This window comes from Ostrinia nubilalis, chromosome 2 (genome assembly GCF_963855985.1).
Source record: "Ostrinia nubilalis chromosome 2, ilOstNubi1.1, whole genome shotgun sequence".
NCBI classification, from domain to species: domain Eukaryota; kingdom Metazoa; phylum Arthropoda; class Insecta; order Lepidoptera; family Crambidae; genus Ostrinia; species Ostrinia nubilalis.
The window spans coordinates 6056238-6077223 of NC_087089.1; the positions used below are offsets into that span (position 1 = coordinate 6056238).

At 39.1% G+C, this 20986-nt stretch overlaps 3 protein-coding genes across 3 annotated transcripts; 1 reads left to right on the forward strand and 2 right to left on the reverse strand.

Moving 5' to 3' along the window:
• Positions 1-2740: 2740 nt before the first annotated feature.
• LOC135078311 (probable ATP-dependent RNA helicase CG8611) lies at positions 2741-4813 on the reverse strand (the record flags this gene model as incomplete). Its single annotated transcript, XM_063972912.1, has 3 exons — positions 2741-2928; positions 3420-3636; positions 4540-4813. Coding segments are annotated over 3 exons (624 nt in total), but the record flags the coding sequence as incomplete, so codon positions are not given.
• A 59-nt stretch (positions 4814-4872) lies between these two features.
• Positions 4873-12032, reverse strand: LOC135080778 (probable ATP-dependent RNA helicase CG8611). Its single transcript, XM_063975507.1, has 11 exons — positions 11928-12032; positions 11331-11857; positions 10793-10961; positions 10276-10433; positions 9765-10044; positions 9446-9686; positions 8823-9355; positions 8562-8741; positions 5655-5743; positions 5362-5463; positions 4873-5216 (listed from the first exon to the last, which is right to left on the reverse strand). Exons 1-11 carry the CDS (start codon positions 11964-11966, stop codon positions 4895-4897), a joined length of 2640 nt encoding a protein of 879 aa, XP_063831577.1. The 5' UTR covers positions 11967-12032; the 3' UTR covers positions 4873-4894.
• A 4242-nt stretch (positions 12033-16274) lies between these two features.
• LOC135086282 (dynein axonemal light chain 1-like) lies at positions 16275-20442 on the forward strand. The gene is made up of 4 exons (XM_063981080.1): positions 16275-16518; positions 19377-19488; positions 19611-19757; positions 20235-20442. The coding sequence occupies exons 1-4, from the start codon at positions 16361-16363 to the stop codon at positions 20376-20378; spliced, it is 561 nt and encodes a 186-aa protein (XP_063837150.1). The 5' UTR covers positions 16275-16360; the 3' UTR covers positions 20379-20442.
• Positions 20443-20986: the final 544 nt, after the last annotated feature.

The following is a 20986-nucleotide window of genomic DNA, read 5'->3' on the forward strand; positions in this document are numbered from 1 at the left end:
AGCCTGTATATCATATGAGATCTGACGAGAATCTTTGTATCAAAAACTACGAATCTGGGCAATGTGAAACCACAACTACAAAATGTAAAAATACATGGTCAGAATTACATAACATGAATACATACCTATTTTTCTGCTGCGGGCAATGCTCTTTACGAGTCATATGTGACGATCATGTTACAGCTGAGCAATTGAATATGACTGGAATTATAACTTTAAGTCACAATTGCATTATCAAGGGAACTACGTTTACAATTTATCCGCACCGATCTCTATCAAATACTTTGAACAAAAAGGCCGATATTATTAAAATCGAAATCCCACCTATCAACAACGTAATAAATCTTACGATACCCATTTCCGCTATTGAAACACAATCTGAGACTAGCGGCCATCAGAAAGAACTAGAGGTGATCAATCAGAAAATACAAGAAATGAAAATCAGGGCATCTGAAGGTGTCCTAACGGATCGAGTATCATATCACGACGTACACCACTACGTTGCCATCTACTTAGTGGTGGGCTGCGGAGTCCTCGTGTTCGCCGTCGTGGTCGCGCGGCGGCGCCTGCGGGAGCGAGCGCGGCGGGGCCCTCGGCCAGCGGCGCCCGCCCGCGCCCGCGCCCCACGTCCTACAGCGAAGTTTATCAGTGAAAGCACAGTAGATAAATCAAACAGTACGGAAGCTTCATACAAACGCTCGAAATCAGACTCACGCACACAGACGCACGCTTTACACGGGCTATAAGCGAACCTCGCAGTCCATCCGTCGCGAGTGTCGCGCGCGTTGTGTTTTTAATAATAATTTTATTGCATGCACTGTCCGCTGTATTTTTAAAAAACATGCCACGAGTGTATTGCGTAGTATATGGCTGCTTGAACTCGGCATCTTGAAAACCAGAACTTTCATTTTTTAAACTTCGTAATAATTCTGAATTGTAAAAATGATTAAATATTACTTTTTAAATAAAGTGCTTACATCTGATTTTGTAATAGTTCTTTTAAAATTACGTAATTACGCTTTTTAACAATTTATGTGTTCTATTTGATAAAGTAATTTGCTCCGCGCGCTTTTGTACTAAGTGATGAACTGTATTTAAAATGAGGCAATAGCTATGTGAAAGTAAGTATCCGGTATTTTATTTATGAGAATAGAATATCTTCTACCGGCCTCTAATAGCACTTAATCAATTTATTCGATTATGTATTCGATCATTATAGAACCTAATTAACGTTTTATTTTTTTGTTAACTACTTAGTCAATTAATTTATTCCATTAGGTATTTGATAATTAAAAAACCTAAATAAACGTTTTAATAAATAAGTAAGTCAGAACCTTATTTATTTTGTAAAGAATAAGAGTGCCAACCCTAACACTCAGTTGAAGTGTAGGTATTTAACTCGCCGAAAGGGCTAAGTTTCCGTACTGCTTTAGCTCATATATCTACTGTGGTGAAAGTGTAGTGAGTGAGTGTAGTGGTAGCAATGTCAATCAGTGCGATGTAGAGTTGTTAAGTGAAATTAAAAGTGCAAAAGCTAAAGTATCAAGTGCGCGATTTAACGATAAGGCCACGTCGCCTATACGTAACATAGAGTTTAGCACTTTGTAATTATTATTAAGTAAAAAATTGTTTATCACCTTGTAATAATTTTAAGTAAAAATTGTTCTATCACCTTGTAACTCACGTCACTCACCTATCATACCTATCATCTTTATCATCCCTCATCTCGCATCTTTCCGGCCCGGGAAGATGTACGAGCCAGTAGCACGTACCAAATTGCGCGTCAGCATTTTACATTGTTTCGTAAGTTCGCGTCACATCAGCATTTTTACTCCACATTTATAATTTCATCAGTTCATGTTCGGTCATCGTTCATACCGTGCGCGTTCTCACTATCATTCTATCATTTAGCATAAGTATCAGTCTATCAATACAGTTATATCAGTTTATATCAGACTTTCATTCCTCTCTTCTATCAGCAACATATCACCCAAGAGCGTACAAACCGTACAATAACCAATGGTCAAATTTGACAGATGTCAAATGACAAGTGGTTAAATATCAGAAAAAAATGTTTTTCGAACAATGGTTAGCTTGACTTTTAGTACCTACATTTTTTAACTGTTAGATAACATTTTGTTAATATTTAACCATTAGTAGCAAAATTTAACAATTTGTTATTTTAACTATGAATAAAAAAACTGGGCCTTAGAAAACACCCGTTTAGACATAATAACTTACCACTTAGGTACACTTACCATTTACCCTGTAGTATGAGTCAGAACTGCTAACGATGTAAAATATTCTTAATACAGTCATGATGAGTTCATCCACAATCATGTTCCGAAAGAAAAGCCCCTCAACCTTGAAAAGGGCACGGAATATAGCATGAAAGCGCCTCACAATACTCTTTTAATTTGTCATTATGCAGCAATAAAAACATCGTGAGTAAGAGCGACAAAAAACTCGTTCAAAGTCTGACAAAAACCGCGGGCTAGGGCGAAATTCGCAAATCATCCCGCGGTAATGACGACCGCTTGAAAAAAATTTAAATATCAAAAGGCCGGACGGGGCAAAGTAATGGTTTAAAATCATTTTTCATTCGAGCCACTCGTGAGTCAGAAATATGAAAACGGTAGCCATCGTCTCGCGTCCATTAGTGCGCTTAGTGTTTTGGACTTGGTCCATCTCTCATTAGTTACCTCCTTCGGAACAAAACGCTCTAATGAAACATCTGAAATAAAAATAAAGTCGATTTATTGATATAAACAACGATTTTTCAACATTACAATAGCTTATTTAGTTTTCTTCTTTTTCTTTGCGGGTTCCAGGGGCGGTAGTCCGCTGTCGAACTCGCTCGCCGTGTGCATAGAACTCTGTTTGTTAGAGACATTGCTTCCGAATTTGCCAATCTTCATTTTAGGGAAACTGCAACAAACACGTTTATGCAATGATGTTCCGTAAATAGAATAAAATTCTGTTGAAATATTATATTTTATTACCTATGTTAATCCTAAAAGATTTTTTAAATTTTTATTTTTTAACATGAATTTAAAACATAAATTGTGCTTACATGTCTCATAATAAAAAACACTAACTTAATAAAAAAAAATAAAACGGTATATGACGTTTAAACTAGATGGAGAAGATCGTTACCCAAAAACAGTCCCTGAAAACTCATAAGTTCGCAATTTGTAACCTAAAGTAAAGGTGCTCCCTGAAGCATTCGCCTGTAATGTAATATGTTAGCTTTGATTGTTACAAGCTGTATCAAAATACTACACATTTTATTATGAAGTTCTGCATAGTTATGCTCGGTTCGTCTTCCTTGCTAGTGTTATGCAAAGGCCAATGCTCCAGGTGACAGAGGAAGATAGATTATGCTAGAATTGAAATTAAAATTAGCCCTACAAACTCACCCAGGTCGTTTCTTGTCCACATCCTCGTGCAGCGTAAGCCTGTTCTGGGGCTTCTCCTTATTGCTAGGGAGTCCCTTAGCCCTCCTGGCCAGCATGGCGGGCGTGTCTCTCAGCGCGAAGGACTTGGCCGCATGGCCGAGGTGAATCTGCCTCGCGTCCAGCCATTGACGCACCTCGCGCGGGTAGGCAGAGTAGAAGCGCACCCATGATGTGTAGGCTAGAGAACGTGTAGTATTTGTGAGAAAAGTGAAATTGCGTGTTCTTTAGTGTGAAGGACTTGGGCGCGTGACCCAAGTGAAGTTGCCTGGCTTCCAGAGTTCCAGACATGGTACGAGGAGTAAAGGCGAACCCATGAAGTGTACTGCAGAACGTATATACGTGGATGGATACGTAACATAACAGAACCTCTTTTCAGTTATCTTTGTTCATTTGTGGTCCCTAGACTTAGATGTAGTGGGAAGGATATTAAGATCTAAAGGACCAAGTCCAACACCAGCAAACGTCTTGCCAGCGCCCGCGCAGTGTCGACGCAGCGCTAGGCAGCGCTGGCGTCTAGTCCACGCGGCGCCAACGCAACTTTTTTTTTTCAGACAAGTATCAATCGCTTCACCGCGCTATGTTCCACAAGCGCCGCGGCGCCGATGCGTCATAAGTAATGCAACTCTCTCACCCCGCTGTACTCAAGAGTTGACATCATGACGCCGATATGCGCCAACGCCGCGTGTGAGTTTACATCAAATGCGTTCACTATAGCGGGCGTGTTAAAAAATATATGAACATTTTAGTTCTTGAACGTTTCCACTAGGGGCACTGTACAATCCGTCATACATTTAATGTCATTTATTTACGCGCCGTTTAGTGAACGCGTTTGATGTAAACTCACACTCAGCCTTCAGACCGCAATCTCGTCTGCTGCTACTGTACTGGGCTGTGTAAGGTAGCTCACCTCTGCTAGCACGCGCGAGCCACTGCTTGCTGCTGTGCGCGGTGTGCTCGAGGCGCGCCTGCACCGCGATGGCGGCGCGCTGCACGCTCGCGGTCGCCGGCGCTACGCTGCGAAGCGATTCCAGCGCCGCAGTCTCGTCTGCTGCTATCAGCGGGGCTGTGTAAACTAGCTCACCTCTGCTAGCGCGCGCGAGCCACTGCTTGCTGCTGTGCGCGGTGTGCTCGAGGCGCGCCTGCACCGCGATGGCGGCGCGCTGCACGCTCGCGGCCGCCGGCGCTACGCTGCGAAGCGATTCCAGCGCTGCAGTCTCGTCTGCTGCTACTGTACCGGACTGTGTAAGGTAGCTCACCTCTGCTAGCGCGCGCGAGCCACTGCTTGCTGCTGTGCGCGGTGTGCTCGAGGCGCGCCTGCACCGCGATGGCGGCGCGCTGCACGCTCGCGGTCGCCGGCGCTACGCTGCGAAGCGATTCCAGCGCTGCAGTCTCGTCTGCTGCTACTGTACGGGGCTGTGTAAGCTAGCTCACCTCTGCTAGCGCGCGCGAGCCACTGCTTGCTGCTGTGCGCGGTGTGCTCGAGGCGCGCCTGCACCGCGATGGCGGCGCGCTGCACGCTCGCGGTCGCCGGCGCTACGCTGCGAAGCGATTCCAGCGCTGCAGTCTCGTCTGCTGCTACTGTACGGGGCTGTGTAAGCTAGCTCACCTCTGCTAGCGCGCGCGAGCCACTGCTTGCTGCTGTGCGCGGTGTGCTCGAGGCGCGCCTGCACCGCGATGGCGGCGCGCTGCACGCTCGCGGTCGCCGGCGCTACGCTGCGAAGCGATTCCAGCGCTGCAGTCTCGTCTGACTGCCGCAACCTATGTCCAAATGTAATGTTTTTACTTTGTAAAGTCGACCGCACATAGACTTGACGTATACAAAAAAGCTTTATTTGTGTTTTATGTATATCTTATGTCATGTTTATTGTTTAACAAAATTTTTTTTTATTCAACTAGGACATACCTGATGCGTTTTTGTTCCAAATGTCTGACAAACTCCGCTTCACTAGGCAGCAAGAACATGATGGCAGCCCCAACTTTCGCAGCACGACCCGTGCGGCCGACCCTATGTAGGAAAACAAATACGCTAGTAAGTTTTATTACTTTTTTAAAACTTACATGCACATAAAACACAATACTTAAGGCGAAGTTAATGCCATTCGGCATTCTCCGATAATTTGACCATCACCACAACAAGCAGTTTCGAATCTCCTTCCAACCATATAAAAGTTAGATTAAACCATTTTCAAGTCAAACCTGTGAACGTAGTCGGTGGCAGAGGCTGGCGCGCAGTACTGAAGCACCAGGTCCACGCGTGGGACATCTATCCCACGAGCCGCTACGTCCTAATGGCAAAAATCAGAAGAATTAATAAATTAAATTGACCAAGAAATGAACTTAATATCAATAATACCGGTCTTATACGTGATACCGTCTCATTCAAACAGATGAAAATCGCAAAAAAATATCAACGATCAGAAACGGTATTATCCGAATAAAATTGCCAACATAGTGTACGTGATAAATTGTGAGTTACTGATATACTAACAAAAACATTATACGTCTAGAATACACAAAATAAATCACATTGTAGAAACAGTAATTTCGAAAACACTTGCAGAACATTTTAAAACAATGCTGCAAATCAATTAGGCTAATGCTGTGGAATCAGTGAACGCTAAATATAAATAACTTTTAATTGTTGCGGAAATAATAATACGTACATCGATTTAGAAGTCAATCTCACATCGCATTAGGATATGTTATTGTCTGTATGTTCCGTAACAGCGGATTAAATAAAAGAACAGAAGCTCCATTGTGCAATGCGTGCCGATAGAGCGCGGTAGCGGCCGCCCGCTGCGCGCGAGATTGGGGCTCGCCTCGGATTTCGATTAACTCCCATATAAAGAACGGCCGCGTTGCCGTTTTAATGTAATTATAAAATCACAGAATGACTCTTTAATGGTGCGCGGTGAACAAAACGCTACGGACTCGTCGTCCAACTGCGAACGTGGCTTTTTGCGCGTTTAATTAACTCGGAAAAAGGAAAATTAAAATTGGATTCGAATTTGAGGCATTAAGATTTGCAAGTTTTTGTGGGCAAGTATCTTTTCTGGCACGGTCGACTAATGCCCTTGCTATCAAGATATTTAATGTGAGAAATGGAACGAAAAAGATGCTCTACAAACAACAGAAGCAAATACCATCCTTTATGTATGTAAGAAGATATGATGTATTTACGTAAAACAACAGTCCAATAAAAAGTGACTAACTACTTATCGAACATGACAATAAAACATCTACTAATTTCAGTTAAAAGATACGAGTTAACGCTAAGGTACCAATAATGGTAACATAATAATCTCAATTTACAATTATCACGAATAAAATCTTTTATACTACATTGCACCTGCAGCGGTCACTTTTATGGTTTCACACAAAACGGACGTGTCGCAAGTTATGATCGAAGAGCCATGCGAAAGCTTCTTCCACGAATAATAGCGGGATAATCCTAGTCATAAAAAAATAATAAAAAGTAGAGTTTCTGTAATAATATTCGTTATTGATAACGATCTTTCATAAATACAGCATATTATTATGGACGTGGTGTAGCAATCAAGAAATAAGTCTCAAGAAGCTCAAGACACATTATGTAGGTATTTTCAGATTCAGATTCAGCGTAGATTTTGCTTTACAAATAGGTACCTACGACGCGTGATAAAAAGGCGATGTATGTATTATGAATTTACTGTCATTTATAACGTTCCGTGTTTATTTGTGATTAAGACAACTTCTGGTCACGCTGATCGCCTATTCCTTGGTCGCTACTTCAAGGGACTTTTTATTAAATCGTGCTCATAAGAGTGGCTAATCAAAACCGCACAGTCAGCAGCTTTCGGATCATTATCCTCAACGAAATGAAGTATTTGTGTAATGGGCAGTAGCATTAACCGCGTATTCACATTGGAAGAGCGAGCGCGGTCATAACCAACACCTAATAGTATCGCAAGGGAGGTCTATTTTCACCGAATTATTTACTTTAATATTCCAATAATATCTATCAATAATAATGACACGAACCTGTAATTATTTTTTTCAATTTTCAATTAAAAAATTGTTTAAATAATCCGTAACCCTTTTAATATGCGATTTAAGACTGGAAAGAGAACTTCTTGACTTTAAGTATAGTAGTAGTAGTATACCTACAAAAGAGAAAATTCTTAAACGCTAAGTCCGCGTCCACGTGTGCGCTTTCAAAGCGAACCCGACCCGCACGATGCACCCGCTCCCACCTTTTAACGTGACCCATTCCTCATAACGAATTATGTTTTGTGCTACTAGTATTAACACACCTTTGAATTTGGAGCCACGTTTAAGAAAGAGACAAAAGATCAAAAGATGTAACAGGACTCAAAAATATAATTTGGACGGGTTTCAAGATTTAGAGACAACGAAACAATTCGAAATCACATTGTATGTTATTGGTTAAAAAATACTTCCTTGGTTTACCACACCACTACTAGCAATAGAATAAACAGACTAATATTATTTAAAAGTCTACTAATGGGCAAAATCTTTTAGAAGAAAGAAATTACGTAATGATTACATCAATATCCTGCCAGTATTGCAGAGAATTCCATTGGTGATTGAATAGGCTGTTTGAAAGGCTCATGTGAAAGCGTTTAATTATATCTCACGACAGCAGTTCAGGAGCGAGCGTGTCGGCGGCGCTTACAGATGTAATAAATACAGATAATAGTGTTTAATCGAGGCCCATTGTGCTGCAAGCTGTGGGAGCCGACAGAGGCCAAACGAATGACCAACTAATAACTCCAGTCCAACAACAATCGACTACCGGCGCGGCGAGGTGAGCGGTCGCGGTCAGCCTTTTGTTGCTGAATTAAGAATGCGCCTGGAGGTGGCGGGAATCTTATGAATTTCAACACATTAGAACTATTGAAAGCCTCTATAGCATTAGATGACGATTGATTAATAACGGATCTTAATTTGCGAGCTTTCATTTGTTCATGAGATCATTTTTATAGCTCGAGAACGAATCAAAAGCACGAACGCACCGAACCGGTTATGTAATTTTTTTTTTTATTCTAATGTATATTTTAAAATTCTCTGTAAAATGAAAAGATTAAGTTCAAAGATGCTTACCGTACAAATAAGTACACCATTCCTGGCAGCCCGGAACTGCTTGAAGACTTCCATTCTTTGTTCGTGTGGCATCGAACCATGAAGACTGAACATATCTAATGCAACAGGCACCAATCCGCCTTCGGCAGGTTCTTCATAATCTACTTTGAATTCTGAATCCGAATTTTCTGAAGATTGTTCCTATAAATTAATAGAACCGTTAGATTAACGTCAACAATTTACAATCATTATTATTATGTTATGATCCAACAATTAACTTACTTGATCACTGTCATCTTCATCTGCTTTTCTTTTTTTCCCTTTTTCTTTTTTACTGTTGTCTTTCTTTTTCACTTTAACATTTTTTCCTGTCAATACCGTTTCTATTAATTCAGAATAATAATCTACCATCTCCAGAGTTGCCATAAAAACAATCATTTTGCCTCCTTTTTTGTTTAAAACACAATGTTCTACTATGAGAGAACATAAGGTAACTAATCTTAACTTCATTGGAACTATTAAAAACGTCTGATTTACACTTGCAGGTAGAATAAGCTCATCTTCTACAACAGCTGTCTTTAGAGCTTGCTCAAATAAATTCGGCTGAGGTTCTTCATCAACTTTTTCTTCATCATCTTCTTCAACCTTAGGTTTCTTTGCTTCCAAATCTTTTTGTACTTTGAAATATTCATAATCAGAGTCACTATCACTATCTTCATTACTTTTAGGTACAGGTTTGGAATGAGTATTTATTACAATATCATTTTCTTTTTTAAATAAGTCAGTATGATTCAACCCACTAAATGCAACTAATCCTAAAAAACAAGAAAAACAGTTGTACATAACATTACACATATTAATCAGGTATAATGGTATAATAAATATTAACAGATTATATTAAGTACCTCTTTTAATTTCTAACTTATTTTCTGTTGTTGTTTCGTTGGAAACTTGTTTGTCTGTTTTGTCTTCTTGAGGCAGAGCTTTACTACTTTTCGTTACTTTCTCTTCAGTTTTGACATCTTTTTTAAAAGCTTGAACTTCGGAAAGTTTTGGTTTTAGTGAGTCAGCAACAAGTGCTCTGCCTTCTGAGGTATCTACAAATACAGGATCCTTCATAGTTATTCCCGCCAAATTCTCAACTGCCTAAAGAAAATTATGAAATTAATAATGATATTTTAAGATTAGAGTCTTTGTGGTCTGTAAGTTTAAAGTCGTTATTACCTTGGTAAGAGTTGCTGATAACAAAATAGTTTGCCTATCTTTAGACAGAAGAACTTCAGTCAACTTATGTTTAATATCACTATTTACATTATCATCTGGCTTTTCTGCTTCTTCAACATCTGTAGTTTCATCAATCTTCTTTACAATTGTTTGTTTGATCAATGCTAGTGGATCATATGTAGCTGCTTTTTTATGGTCTTCAATAGATTTTACTATTGCAGCTACATCTTTTTCGTAACCCATATCCAATAACTTGTCTGCTTCGTCCAATATCAAGCAGCTAAAATAAACGACTAGGGTTAAGGATGAGAAGAATTTATCAAAATTGCTAGTTATTTCAACTCCCATAACTTTTCTATGCAAATGTTAGATCTGCCATAACAAGTTTTTTAATTAGGCTTTTACAAAATGTGTTTTTTTTATAAAAAATATTATTATTTTGTTTTAATACATATGTTATAAAAAGATATAGGTAGGGGTAGTATACCTATATTTTCTCATCAATACTTACCCTGTCTTAGCAAAGTTCAATGACTGTGTGTGTCTCAAATGGTCATTTATTCTTCCTGGAGTACCCACCAAAATATTAAGTCCTTTCCTTAACCTAGCTTTCTCTGCTTTCCTCTTTTGTCCTCCACTTAACAAACCTGGCACTATCCAAGTAAATGGCTAGAAAAAAGTTAAACTCTTACTGTTACTTTAATCATATCCTAATTTAATTAAGAAATCGTAATTATAATCATACTGGTCCCCAGAAAAATTAAACAAGGAAAATGTTAACAAATATCAAATTACAATTTAATTACTTATTTACTGTGAAAAGTGTTAGTATTATTTGTTGTGAAAAAAACATTATTAGTAAAAAAAATATTTCTTCCTTTTTCTTCGCTTTTATGGAGCCTTTTTACATTTTGTCATACAAATGGTAGCAATCAAATTAATTAATTAATAATTAAGTTATTAACACATAATGTGCTATAAAATTTACAAACACAACACATTCATGAAACATAAATACAGTCAATTACCTTCACCAGCTTCACAAACAGTTCATAAGTCTGCACGGCCAGTTCTCTGGTGGGCACAACAACGACAGCTCGGATGCCATCGTGCCGATTGATTTTAGGTCTAATGGCTTGCAAACCTTCAATCAGGGGTAGAGCATAGGCTAGAGTTTTGCCTGACCCTGTCTGAGATCTGTGGAGTTTAGCTTATTTAAAAAATGTGCACAAAAGATTTTAGGTAAATTGGAATTATTGTAGTATGAGACACTGAATCATTTTTTTACATACATGTTCTAAGTTGAGGCATTAAACATTGTGGATAGATATGTAAATCATTTTTCCTCACACAACACCGTCAATAACTTATCTAAATAAATAACTTAAAATACTTTGTTTTGACAAAAACCATAACACCATGAGCACATGCTATTTCTTTACCAAGAACATAATAATATTAAATTATAGTATTATTACTATTCTGTTTGGATAAGTGCACAAATAGTTCACACTTGAGTACTGTGTGTACATAAAAAGAATTCGCTATGTATAATTTAATACATACCTGATCAAAACATCTCGGCCTTGCAATATTACAGGAATTGCTTTCTGCTGCACAGTCATCAATTCATTTAATCCTAAGTTTTGTTGAAGATTGGCAACACTGTGAGGATGTATGTCTAAATCTGCAAAAGTTCTCCCTGCAAATACTTTCTCTGTAAGAGGTTTCACAGCTCGTTGACCAATCTTCGGCACATCAGGGTTATTTTTAAATAATGATGAAATCCAGGCACCACTTCTTGGTTTCTGTTGGACTTGCAACTCATCATTCATCTCCTGGTAGTTTTTTCCTTCAAACTTCCCTTTATTCTCACTGAGTTCTCGCAATCTAGAGTCCAAATCATCTGAAGTGTTGGTTGACAATTTAGGCAATTTCTTCTGAGGTTCTCCATTAGACTTTTGTTGATTTTGCCGTTGTTTATTGAAGTTTTGTGGCCTTTTCCTAGCTATGGTTTTACCAGTAAACTGAGGATTGGATACAAACTTGTATTCAGACGCATTTTTCGGGGGAGCACTCACCTTCTTTTTAACCTAAATTAAAACACTTTTATCAGTAAGAGTTGAAACATTTTTAACACACAATAATAAAATATGTATTTACCTTTTTAACGGCTGATATATTCAACTGTAAATCATCCATTTTTGCACTAAAAACTCAACTTTTGAGGTTACTTTTCACGCACATTTGTTGTGATTTTCAACGAAATGACAGTGATGACAGTGACATTAATGAGATGGCTGTCTGTGACACTGACAGTTGCGTTATACGTTCAAAAACCGTCTTGTTCTTTGTTATGTAGATTATTTGAAAATTGCATTAATGGTCTTTCCCGCGCCTTTTTTTCTCGTTTTTGCTACATTTTCAACCGACTTCAAAAAAGGAGGAGGTTCTCAATTCGACCCGTATGTTTTTTTTTTTTCTATGTTTGTTACGCGATAACTCCGCCAATTATGAACCGATTTGAACAAATCTTTTTTCGGCGTATAGGTAATAGTGGTGGGTGGTCCCATTTAAATTTAATAATAGAAAAAACAACCCCCAAGGGTGGAAAACTGGGGATGAACTTTTTTATACGCAATATCTCCGCCGATTATAAATCAATTTGAACGATTATTTTTTTGTTGAATAGGTATTATCAAAAGGGTGGTTTCATGCGAATTTGAAGAAAATATTTCACCCCCAAGGGTGGAAAATTGGGGATGAACTTTTTTATACGCAATATTTTTAATTTTTAGTTTTTTTTTGTGTTCACGCATTTGAAGTCGGTTTTATTTTTTTTTAAAGTTAATTATCATTGATGTGAAAAACATTCTATTTTTTTTAGGTAATTTTGATGAATATTACCGGGACCCGGTTTTTAGGGTTCCGTCATAGAGGAATTAGGTTCCGTAGTCCTGACAAGGAACCCTTATAGTTTCGATATGTCTGTCTGTCTGTCTGTCTGTCTGAGGTTTTGCTTGGAAACTGTTGGCACTAGAGAGCTGTACTCGTAATTTTGTGGACGCGTGTGTCTGCTTTTGCAGTGAGAAAGATAAGGCAATTAACTGACATTGAAACGGCAAGGCTAGTATATTTTAGCTATTTTCATAGTATAATGTCATACGGGATATTGTTGTGGGGCTCAGCCGCGGACATTGAAACTGTGTTTGTTCTGCAGAAGAGAGCAGTGCGGGCCATTTATAACCTTGGACCCCGATTTTCCTTGAAAGATTTTTTTAAGGAAATAAACATACTGACAGTAGCTTCACAGTTCATTTATGAAAACCTTTTATATGTCCGCAAAAATATAGAGCAATTCACGAAAAAGAGCGATTTGCATAACTTTAATACAAGAAACAAAAATAAACTTGCCGTTCCAAATTTCAGATTGCATAAGATTGGTAATTCATTTATGGGAAAATGTATTAAATTCTTTAATAAATTACCACAAACTGTTGTAGAACTACCCATTCATAAATTCAAAGCACATATTAAAAGTACCTTAATGAAAAAGGGCTACTATAAAGTCGATGATTATTTAAAAGATAAAAATGTTTGGGATACGTTACTGCCTAGCTCGCATAAATATTTATAACTTTGTACATTTTAAAGCATGTAAACCTTTGAAAAAGAGGCTGACAATAGTGACTGAGTTTCTTGCGCTGCTTCTTCTCAGCACTGGCCCATTTATTGTCCTGAAGCAGTGGTAGGGTTAATACTGGGACGTGTAAAAGTGCTTTTTTTAAGCCTATTTACAGAAATAAATGAGTTTTAATGAGTTTTAGTGTGTATATTAATCACGCCGACGAAATGGTAGAATATTTTTTTTAGGGTATTTCTCCTACATGTAAAATGGGGATGAGGTTTTTTTTCTTCGTCTACCCCACAACCCTATCGTGTGGGGTATCGTTGAAAAGTGTGTGGGATATGGAGCGGAGGCGTCTTCGATGGTCGGGCGTGGAGCTGGGCCAGAGCTGTACCCGTGACCAGTGAAGTGACGGTTGCTTGCTGCCGAGGAACCAGGAAGGTCGGTTGCGATCTGCGATGGTCCCTGAAAAGGCTGGATGCTGGCTTGTTGAAGACTGGAGCTGATGACGGAGTGGCGGAGATGGTGAGAGGATGGCGGAGGCTGATGCCGAAGATGGTGGTGATGGAAGGTCACGTTCCAATCACGTCGGGGTCACCAATGTGGGATATGATGTTGATCCACAATAAGGAAGCTAGATGTTAGTGCTTCCTTCCGAGCGGGTGTTATGCTCGGGGACCAAGGTCCAATTTACACCATCTTGGTTTGTCTATATATACTTGGCAGGATCTAAAACTCCGTCACCGCGATGCAGGTTTGTATGAGCGGCGGAGTGTGCCATAGTGAAGTAGTGACAGCGCCATCTGTTGGTCACTAGTTTGTAGTGGCGTCGCCACAAGTGCCCGTTTTCACCATCAATCCCTAATTTTTAATTGACCCTTATGAAAACAAAATTACCATAGGGGTCACTTAAAATTTTATTATGGTTTGATGGTGAAACGGGCATAGGTCTTTTCTAAATGGCTTAGGGGTTTCTAAGACCATTTTTCGATTTAGGGATCCGTTTGTAAAATAAAATTTCTTATCTAGTAAAAATTCCTTAGAAGAAAATATTAAAAGTGACTTTAGATGAAGTAATTGCTTGCTTCTGAAATATATTGTGGTAACGAAGGACAACTACGGAACCCTACACTGCGCGTGCCACGACACGCACTTGGTCGGTTTTTTTATTGAACACTAACGGCCGCCCGCGACTTCGTACGCGTGGGCCCTGTTTTACCCCCTTAGGGGAGAAGTTTCGAGTTTTTTGTTCTCCCGGAAATTATTCGACTTTTTTCGCCGTAAAAACCGTCCTTGGATTCAACGAACATTAGCAACAACATGTTGATACCATTTTAAATGCTGACTTAACACTATGTACACATGTTTGAACAAATCAATTTATCTTTATCTTTAAAATATTCTTATTAAAAAAAATAATTGGTAAAATTGGTCCGCGTTATTGAGTAAGCGTTTACCAACACGATTTGCGATTTATTTTTATATTATAGATTAGCAAAAACTGTCCTACCTTATCACTTTTTTCTGCACCAGAGCCTTTGGACACTGTCTCCTTAATAAAAGCAGTTTCTATATTAATTTCATTTGTCACTTTTTTCTGAACCAGAGCTTAAGGTCACTGTCTCCTTAATAAATTTCTATATTAATTTCATTTGTTAAGCTTACGTTATAGCTACGCCTCTGCACGGAACACAGTGTTAAAACAATGTGCATTAATTGGTTTAAATAAGAAGAAACTCGCAAAAAGAGCAGTGTTTTGCTATTTATTTACCGATTATTGTAACGTTAGATTTCACGCACGTGCCGAGCGTGCGAATCCATGAGTACCCACGTGGCGCCGCGTGGCGCGCAAATATTGCTCTGTGACGCCTGTGGGGTGGAATAAATATTTGTAATGTACAAAACCATGTTTATAAATCGCGAGCCCCTTGAATAGGCTCATTTAGGTCAATGAGCTAATGTTCCGATGGGATTACACAAATCTACTAAAGTAAGATGAACGCACGCACAGTCCTTCCCAATGTTTTAGCAACACAAAGCCTTTGATCGTTGAAAAATCTAAGAAGTAATTTTAAAAGTTATTTGAAAGACTTAAATTTAAGTAAGTAATGGCCTAACTTGTAGAATCCTAGTGGTCGCATGTGACCGACCACAGCGAAAATTGATTTCTAATTAATGTGTCTAGTTTCGCTGGTACTTGAAGGGCTAAACAATATACATATAAGAAAGAAATGAACTGTTTTATTATTCGTTGAAAATAAACCTACCTAGAGTAAAAAGCACCTAACGAAATGTACGTAACTCTCTGACACCTATCTTAGATTTGTATGCAACAATAAGCCAGATCATCCCCTTCAAAACCGAAACCGCTAAATCCGTGCACTTGAAATTCAGCAAGCGACACTTGAACGCACATACAGAATGCCCGGGTATCACCCGGGCAAGCGACACATCGTACGCACATAGAGAATACCCGGGTGACACCCGGGCGCGACCCAGCGGGAGGCGTGAGGGCGCGACGTGATTGCCAGCGGCCGAGCGGGACGACCCGCCACCCCAACTAGGTATGTTTATACAACGCATTATAAGGCAAAGGCTGCGACGTGACGAGCTTATTTAACTTTTTCAGGAGTGTTATAGCGAATCTGATATCCTTTTGCTTTGTTTTTAAATGGATTTAAACCCAATGTATTACGTCATGTTGAATTTCGAGTTAACTGAGACAGTGCGTTACCGTCCAGGTAATTAAACAAATATAGTGATTAGTGTTCAGCTACATAAACCACATTATACCTACTTAGTTTGCGTCACCCTGTATATTAAGTTTAATTTATGATCTATTAGTTCCAAACCTCTTTGCAAACCTTTACAACCATGCTTGTCAAACTGTTGTCATTCAACCACGCAACAAAATAAATAAACTTCATACTTAGCTCTTAGCTTCATAATCACAAAGGTAAAATAAAAGATGGCCCAACTTAAACCCACGACGTGCAAGGAAGCAATAGCTCGTTGGGAAAAGGAAAAAGGTCAGGTGGCTGCCGACGCTACGGTGATCGAGCTTCAGTTTCAGTGGCCACCCATCGAGAAGATGGACGGAGCGCTTTCCACACTGGTCGCCTGCGAGTAAACTATAAAATTTAATATTTCACAATCTTGTAGATATGCTTACCACACGAACCTATTTAGAAACGTCAATGTAGGAATATGCTAATACTGCATTTAATTTCAATTTAAAAACAGCTTAACTTTTCCCCAGGACCGGACTAAGCAACTCAGCATTTATCGACTAGATGTTTGCCTTCTGATCCTGGCTACGAGTTGATTACAACTACACCATAGTTTAGTTAAATGCCTTGCCTCTAGGCTAGTTCACGTGTTGTTGACTCTGCATTCGTAGCACTAAGCTACGATCAGCTACGATGACTACAAACATAGTGCCAAAAGTTAAGGATTGTAGCGATATGGTTTGTCGTCATCTTCTTCTCTGCCTTCGTAGTACTACAATGACTACGGGCGTAGTGCCAAAATTAAGTTAGCGACTGTAGCTGTACGATGACTACGAATGTAGTTCCAAAAGTTAACGGTTGTAGGGATGTGGTTGGTTTTCATCTTCTTTTCTGCGTTCGTAGGACTACGATGACTACGAACGTAGAGCCAAAATTAAGTTAACGGTTGTAGCGATGCGATGCTGTTTGTCGCCATCTTTTTTTCTGCGTTCGTAGCACTACGACGACTACGAACGTAGTGCCAAAATTAAGTTAACGGCTGTAGCGATGGTGGTTTGTCGTAATCTTCTCTGCGTTCGTAGCACTACGATAACTACGAATGTAGTTCCAAAAGATTACGGTTGTAGCGATGTGGTTGGTCTTCATCTTCTTTTCTGCGTTCGTACGATGACTACGAACGTAGTGCCAAAATTAAGTTAACGGCTGTAGCGATGGTGGTTTGTCGTAATCTTCTCTGCGTTCGTAGCACTACGATGCTACGAATGTAGTTCCAAAAGATTACGGTTGTAGCTATGTGGTTGGTCTTCATCTTCTTTTCTACGTTCATAGCACTATGACGAACGTAGTGCCAAAATTAAGTTAACGGCTGTAGCGATGTGGTTGGTCTTCCATCTTCTTTTCTGCGTTCGTAGCACTACGATGACTACGAACGTAGTGCCAAAATTAAGTTAACGGCTGTAGCGATGTGATTTATCGTATTCTTCTTCTCTGCGTTCGTAGCACTACGACGACTACGAACGTAGTGCCAAAATTAAGTTAACGGCTGTAGTGATGTGGTTTGTCGTAATCTTCTTCTCTGCGTTCGTAGCACTACGATGACGACGAATGTAGTTCCAAAAGTTAACGGTTGTAGCGATGTGGTTGGTCTTCATCTTCTTTTCTACGTTCGTAGCACTATGACTAGGGTATGCAAAACCGAAAGTTTATCAAAAACCGATTTTTTTTTCGGTTTCCAAGAAAAAAAAACCGGTTTTCGGTTTTTAATCGGTTATTATTTTTTTTTTCAATTAACTAGTAGTTACATACAGCGATTTGTTACGTTCTGTCCGTTTTGTGTTAGATTACATTATTTAAGAGAGGGTTATAACAGTTTTGATAAATTTAGCTTATTCATTAGGAATTATAGGCACATAGTGCATAATGAATAAGCTAAATTTAACTCAAGGGATGGTAGTTTATCTCCATTGTACGTAATAATTGTCAACGAATACGTTTTTAAAATTCATTACTCTGTCGGTTTTTAGTATTTTGTTAATTACCACCATGTAGGTACGTAATGTACATCAAAAACGTATTTGTTTACAATTACGATTGATATAAGCAATATCTTAAATTAAAAAGTATAATAAAATGTAAAAAGCTTTATTTGTGAACGTTAGGTCATGTCAGGTGGCGGGCGCGGGCGGTACGAGTCTTAAATAATTATCGGGGATTCCCCGTTCAAAGGTAAACGACGGAGTAACCAAGTGACAATGTTTCCAATAGGTAGGACAGCCACAGTAGGTAACACAGAGTCGTTCAGGTGAGTGCCAGGAAGAGGTGCAGCAACCGCAGTTAAGGAACGGCTGGGACGAACAAGGATAGGCGCATCCAGCTCGTAAGCCTTGATAGGGTTACACTGGTTGAGGCGCTCCTTTTCAAGACATGGAAGCCTGCGGGTAACGAGCCATTGGACGTGGAGAGGGTCATTAATTGTACACATATTTTCTACTTTGCCGAACATTTGCACGAGAACGGTTTGTTCAAAACATATGAATTTGGTCTTATTTAATACAGGATTAAATGCCCTTCAACCGTCAGGAAGACCACTTTTCGATAGGGTAAGTCCTTTACGCGGTATAACTTGAAAACCGAAAAAGCGCCCCTTTCGGGGGCCCCCACCACTTAAGCACAACTCCGTTGAAGTCGAAAACCTAGGAGAGTCTTTATGGGCAACTAATGAAGCCATTAAAGCACTAAAATCTTTAGTAGGAATTATTTCCGATTTAATTCATTTTTGTGTTTAATTCTACTGGCCTATTATAATAAAATGATATTGCTTATTTATGAAATTGGTTACGTGTAATACAGATAGAATAACCGATTTAAATCCGGGTTTCGATTTTTAAAACCGGTTTTAGAATTCGTCGAAAAAGGGCGGTTTTTCCGATTGTTCGGTTTCCGATTAACCGGTTTTGCATTCCCTAACTATGACGATTACGAACTTAGTGCCAAAAGTTAGCGGTTGTAGCGATGTGGTTGCGGCTTCATTCATGACGATTTTTAAAAATACAATCAAACCGATTATCAACTCTTGTCAGGTGTTGAAAATCTGTTGGATCGAAGCAATCGGCAACTGTAACAGCAACTTTGTGTGGGATGGGAACTAAGTGGCTTAGGTGGCTATTAATCACCAATTGACCTTTGTGTTAATATTTATAGCTTAACTTACGTATCCCCTCCTAAATAATGAGTTAAATAACTTTTTCATTTTAGGAAACTGAGCTTGTCGTCAAATATGATTGATAAAATAGCTGGTATTGCTGGCATGAGAAGTCTCAAAATATTGTCACTGGGCCGAAATTATATCAAATCATTAGCAGGAATTGTAAGTACAATCCAGCCTTTTATTATACATTACAGCCTTTTATTGAAATAATTCTACCACGATTACTTTAAGGTAGGCTTTATGATCAGTTTGTATAATATTTATAAATTTTATTTTCAAAGGAAACTGTAGCTGATACCCTGGAAGAACTGTGGATCAGTTACAACCCAATAGACAAGTTAAAGGGGATCGGTTCCTTGAAGTCTTTGCGAGTTCTCTACATGTGTAACAACGCTGTCAAGGAGTGGGTTGAATTTAACAGGTTGCAGGTAAGCTGTAGTGTAGGTACGTTACTGTCGTACTTTTATACAATACTAGCGGCCGCCCGCGACTTCGTACGCGTGGATCCCGTTTTACCCCCTTTTCCCGAATTTTCTTTGCTATAAACCTCACGGAGCCCGAGACCTTTCCAACGAATGCAAAACCGTGGAAATCGGTTCGTGCGTTCTGGAGTTATAGCGTCAGGGAGGAAAACCCGACTTATTTTTATATAGTAGACTTTCAGTTTATTGCGCAAGTAGGTAGGTACCTAGTTAGAAGATAGAGCCCAAAACCTGAAAATACGAGGAGTCATAATCATTTATTTATGGATTTATTGCTGAGTGATAGATTTCGAAATCCCAGAGCTTTCGCACACGAAACTCAGTAGCCGTCACAATCATTTCCTAGTCTTAAATAAGAGTGGCAAAAGAAGATAGTAACTTATCTCAATAGCTATTACTTATTACAAATGTTTTTGTTTACAGGAATGTCCAGCACTACGAGACTTGGTATTCATCGGGAACCCTATTTGCGAGAATCAACCCGACATAGATACCTGGCGAACCCAGGCGGCCAACCGCTTGCAGCAGATCGCCAAGTTGGACGGTGTGCCCATCATCAGGGAGTGAATAATTACGATATTACTTACAATTTAAACTAACGCATTTACCTGCTATTACACTTTTAACTTAATTGGTCTTTTATGTCGTCCAAATAATTTTCCGTTATTATCAAGATCTCAAATCGTAATAAGTCAATTACACAACTATTTCGGTCGGAACATCAACGGTCCCTCGAATTTATATTCCGTATTAGATTTGATTGCGTGACACTTTCTGTAACAATGGCTGATAGAGGTCCACTTGTTTAGGATGGAAATGACGATAATACTCGAAATAATAGCTCCGTCGCATCGAGGCTTGACGTTTATGACAGATTATGACACTGGCAACACTAATAACCGCCACACACGCCATCTATCTATTAGATGACGCAACTTATACATGACAGCATTAAGATTGAATTCCATTAATCGAATAATGATTGCAATGGACAGATTGTAGATTACAGAGCTCCTATTCAGCGAAGCCCGTAAAGCGATAAATTGGGTTGTTGATTGATAAAATCTACAGATACTTCGAAGCTCTACCTCCGACCATAGTTAAGTAACTACAATTCGAATTCGTAAAGTTTATCAGGAGTTATCTATAAAAATGTATAAACCATTTTAACATGG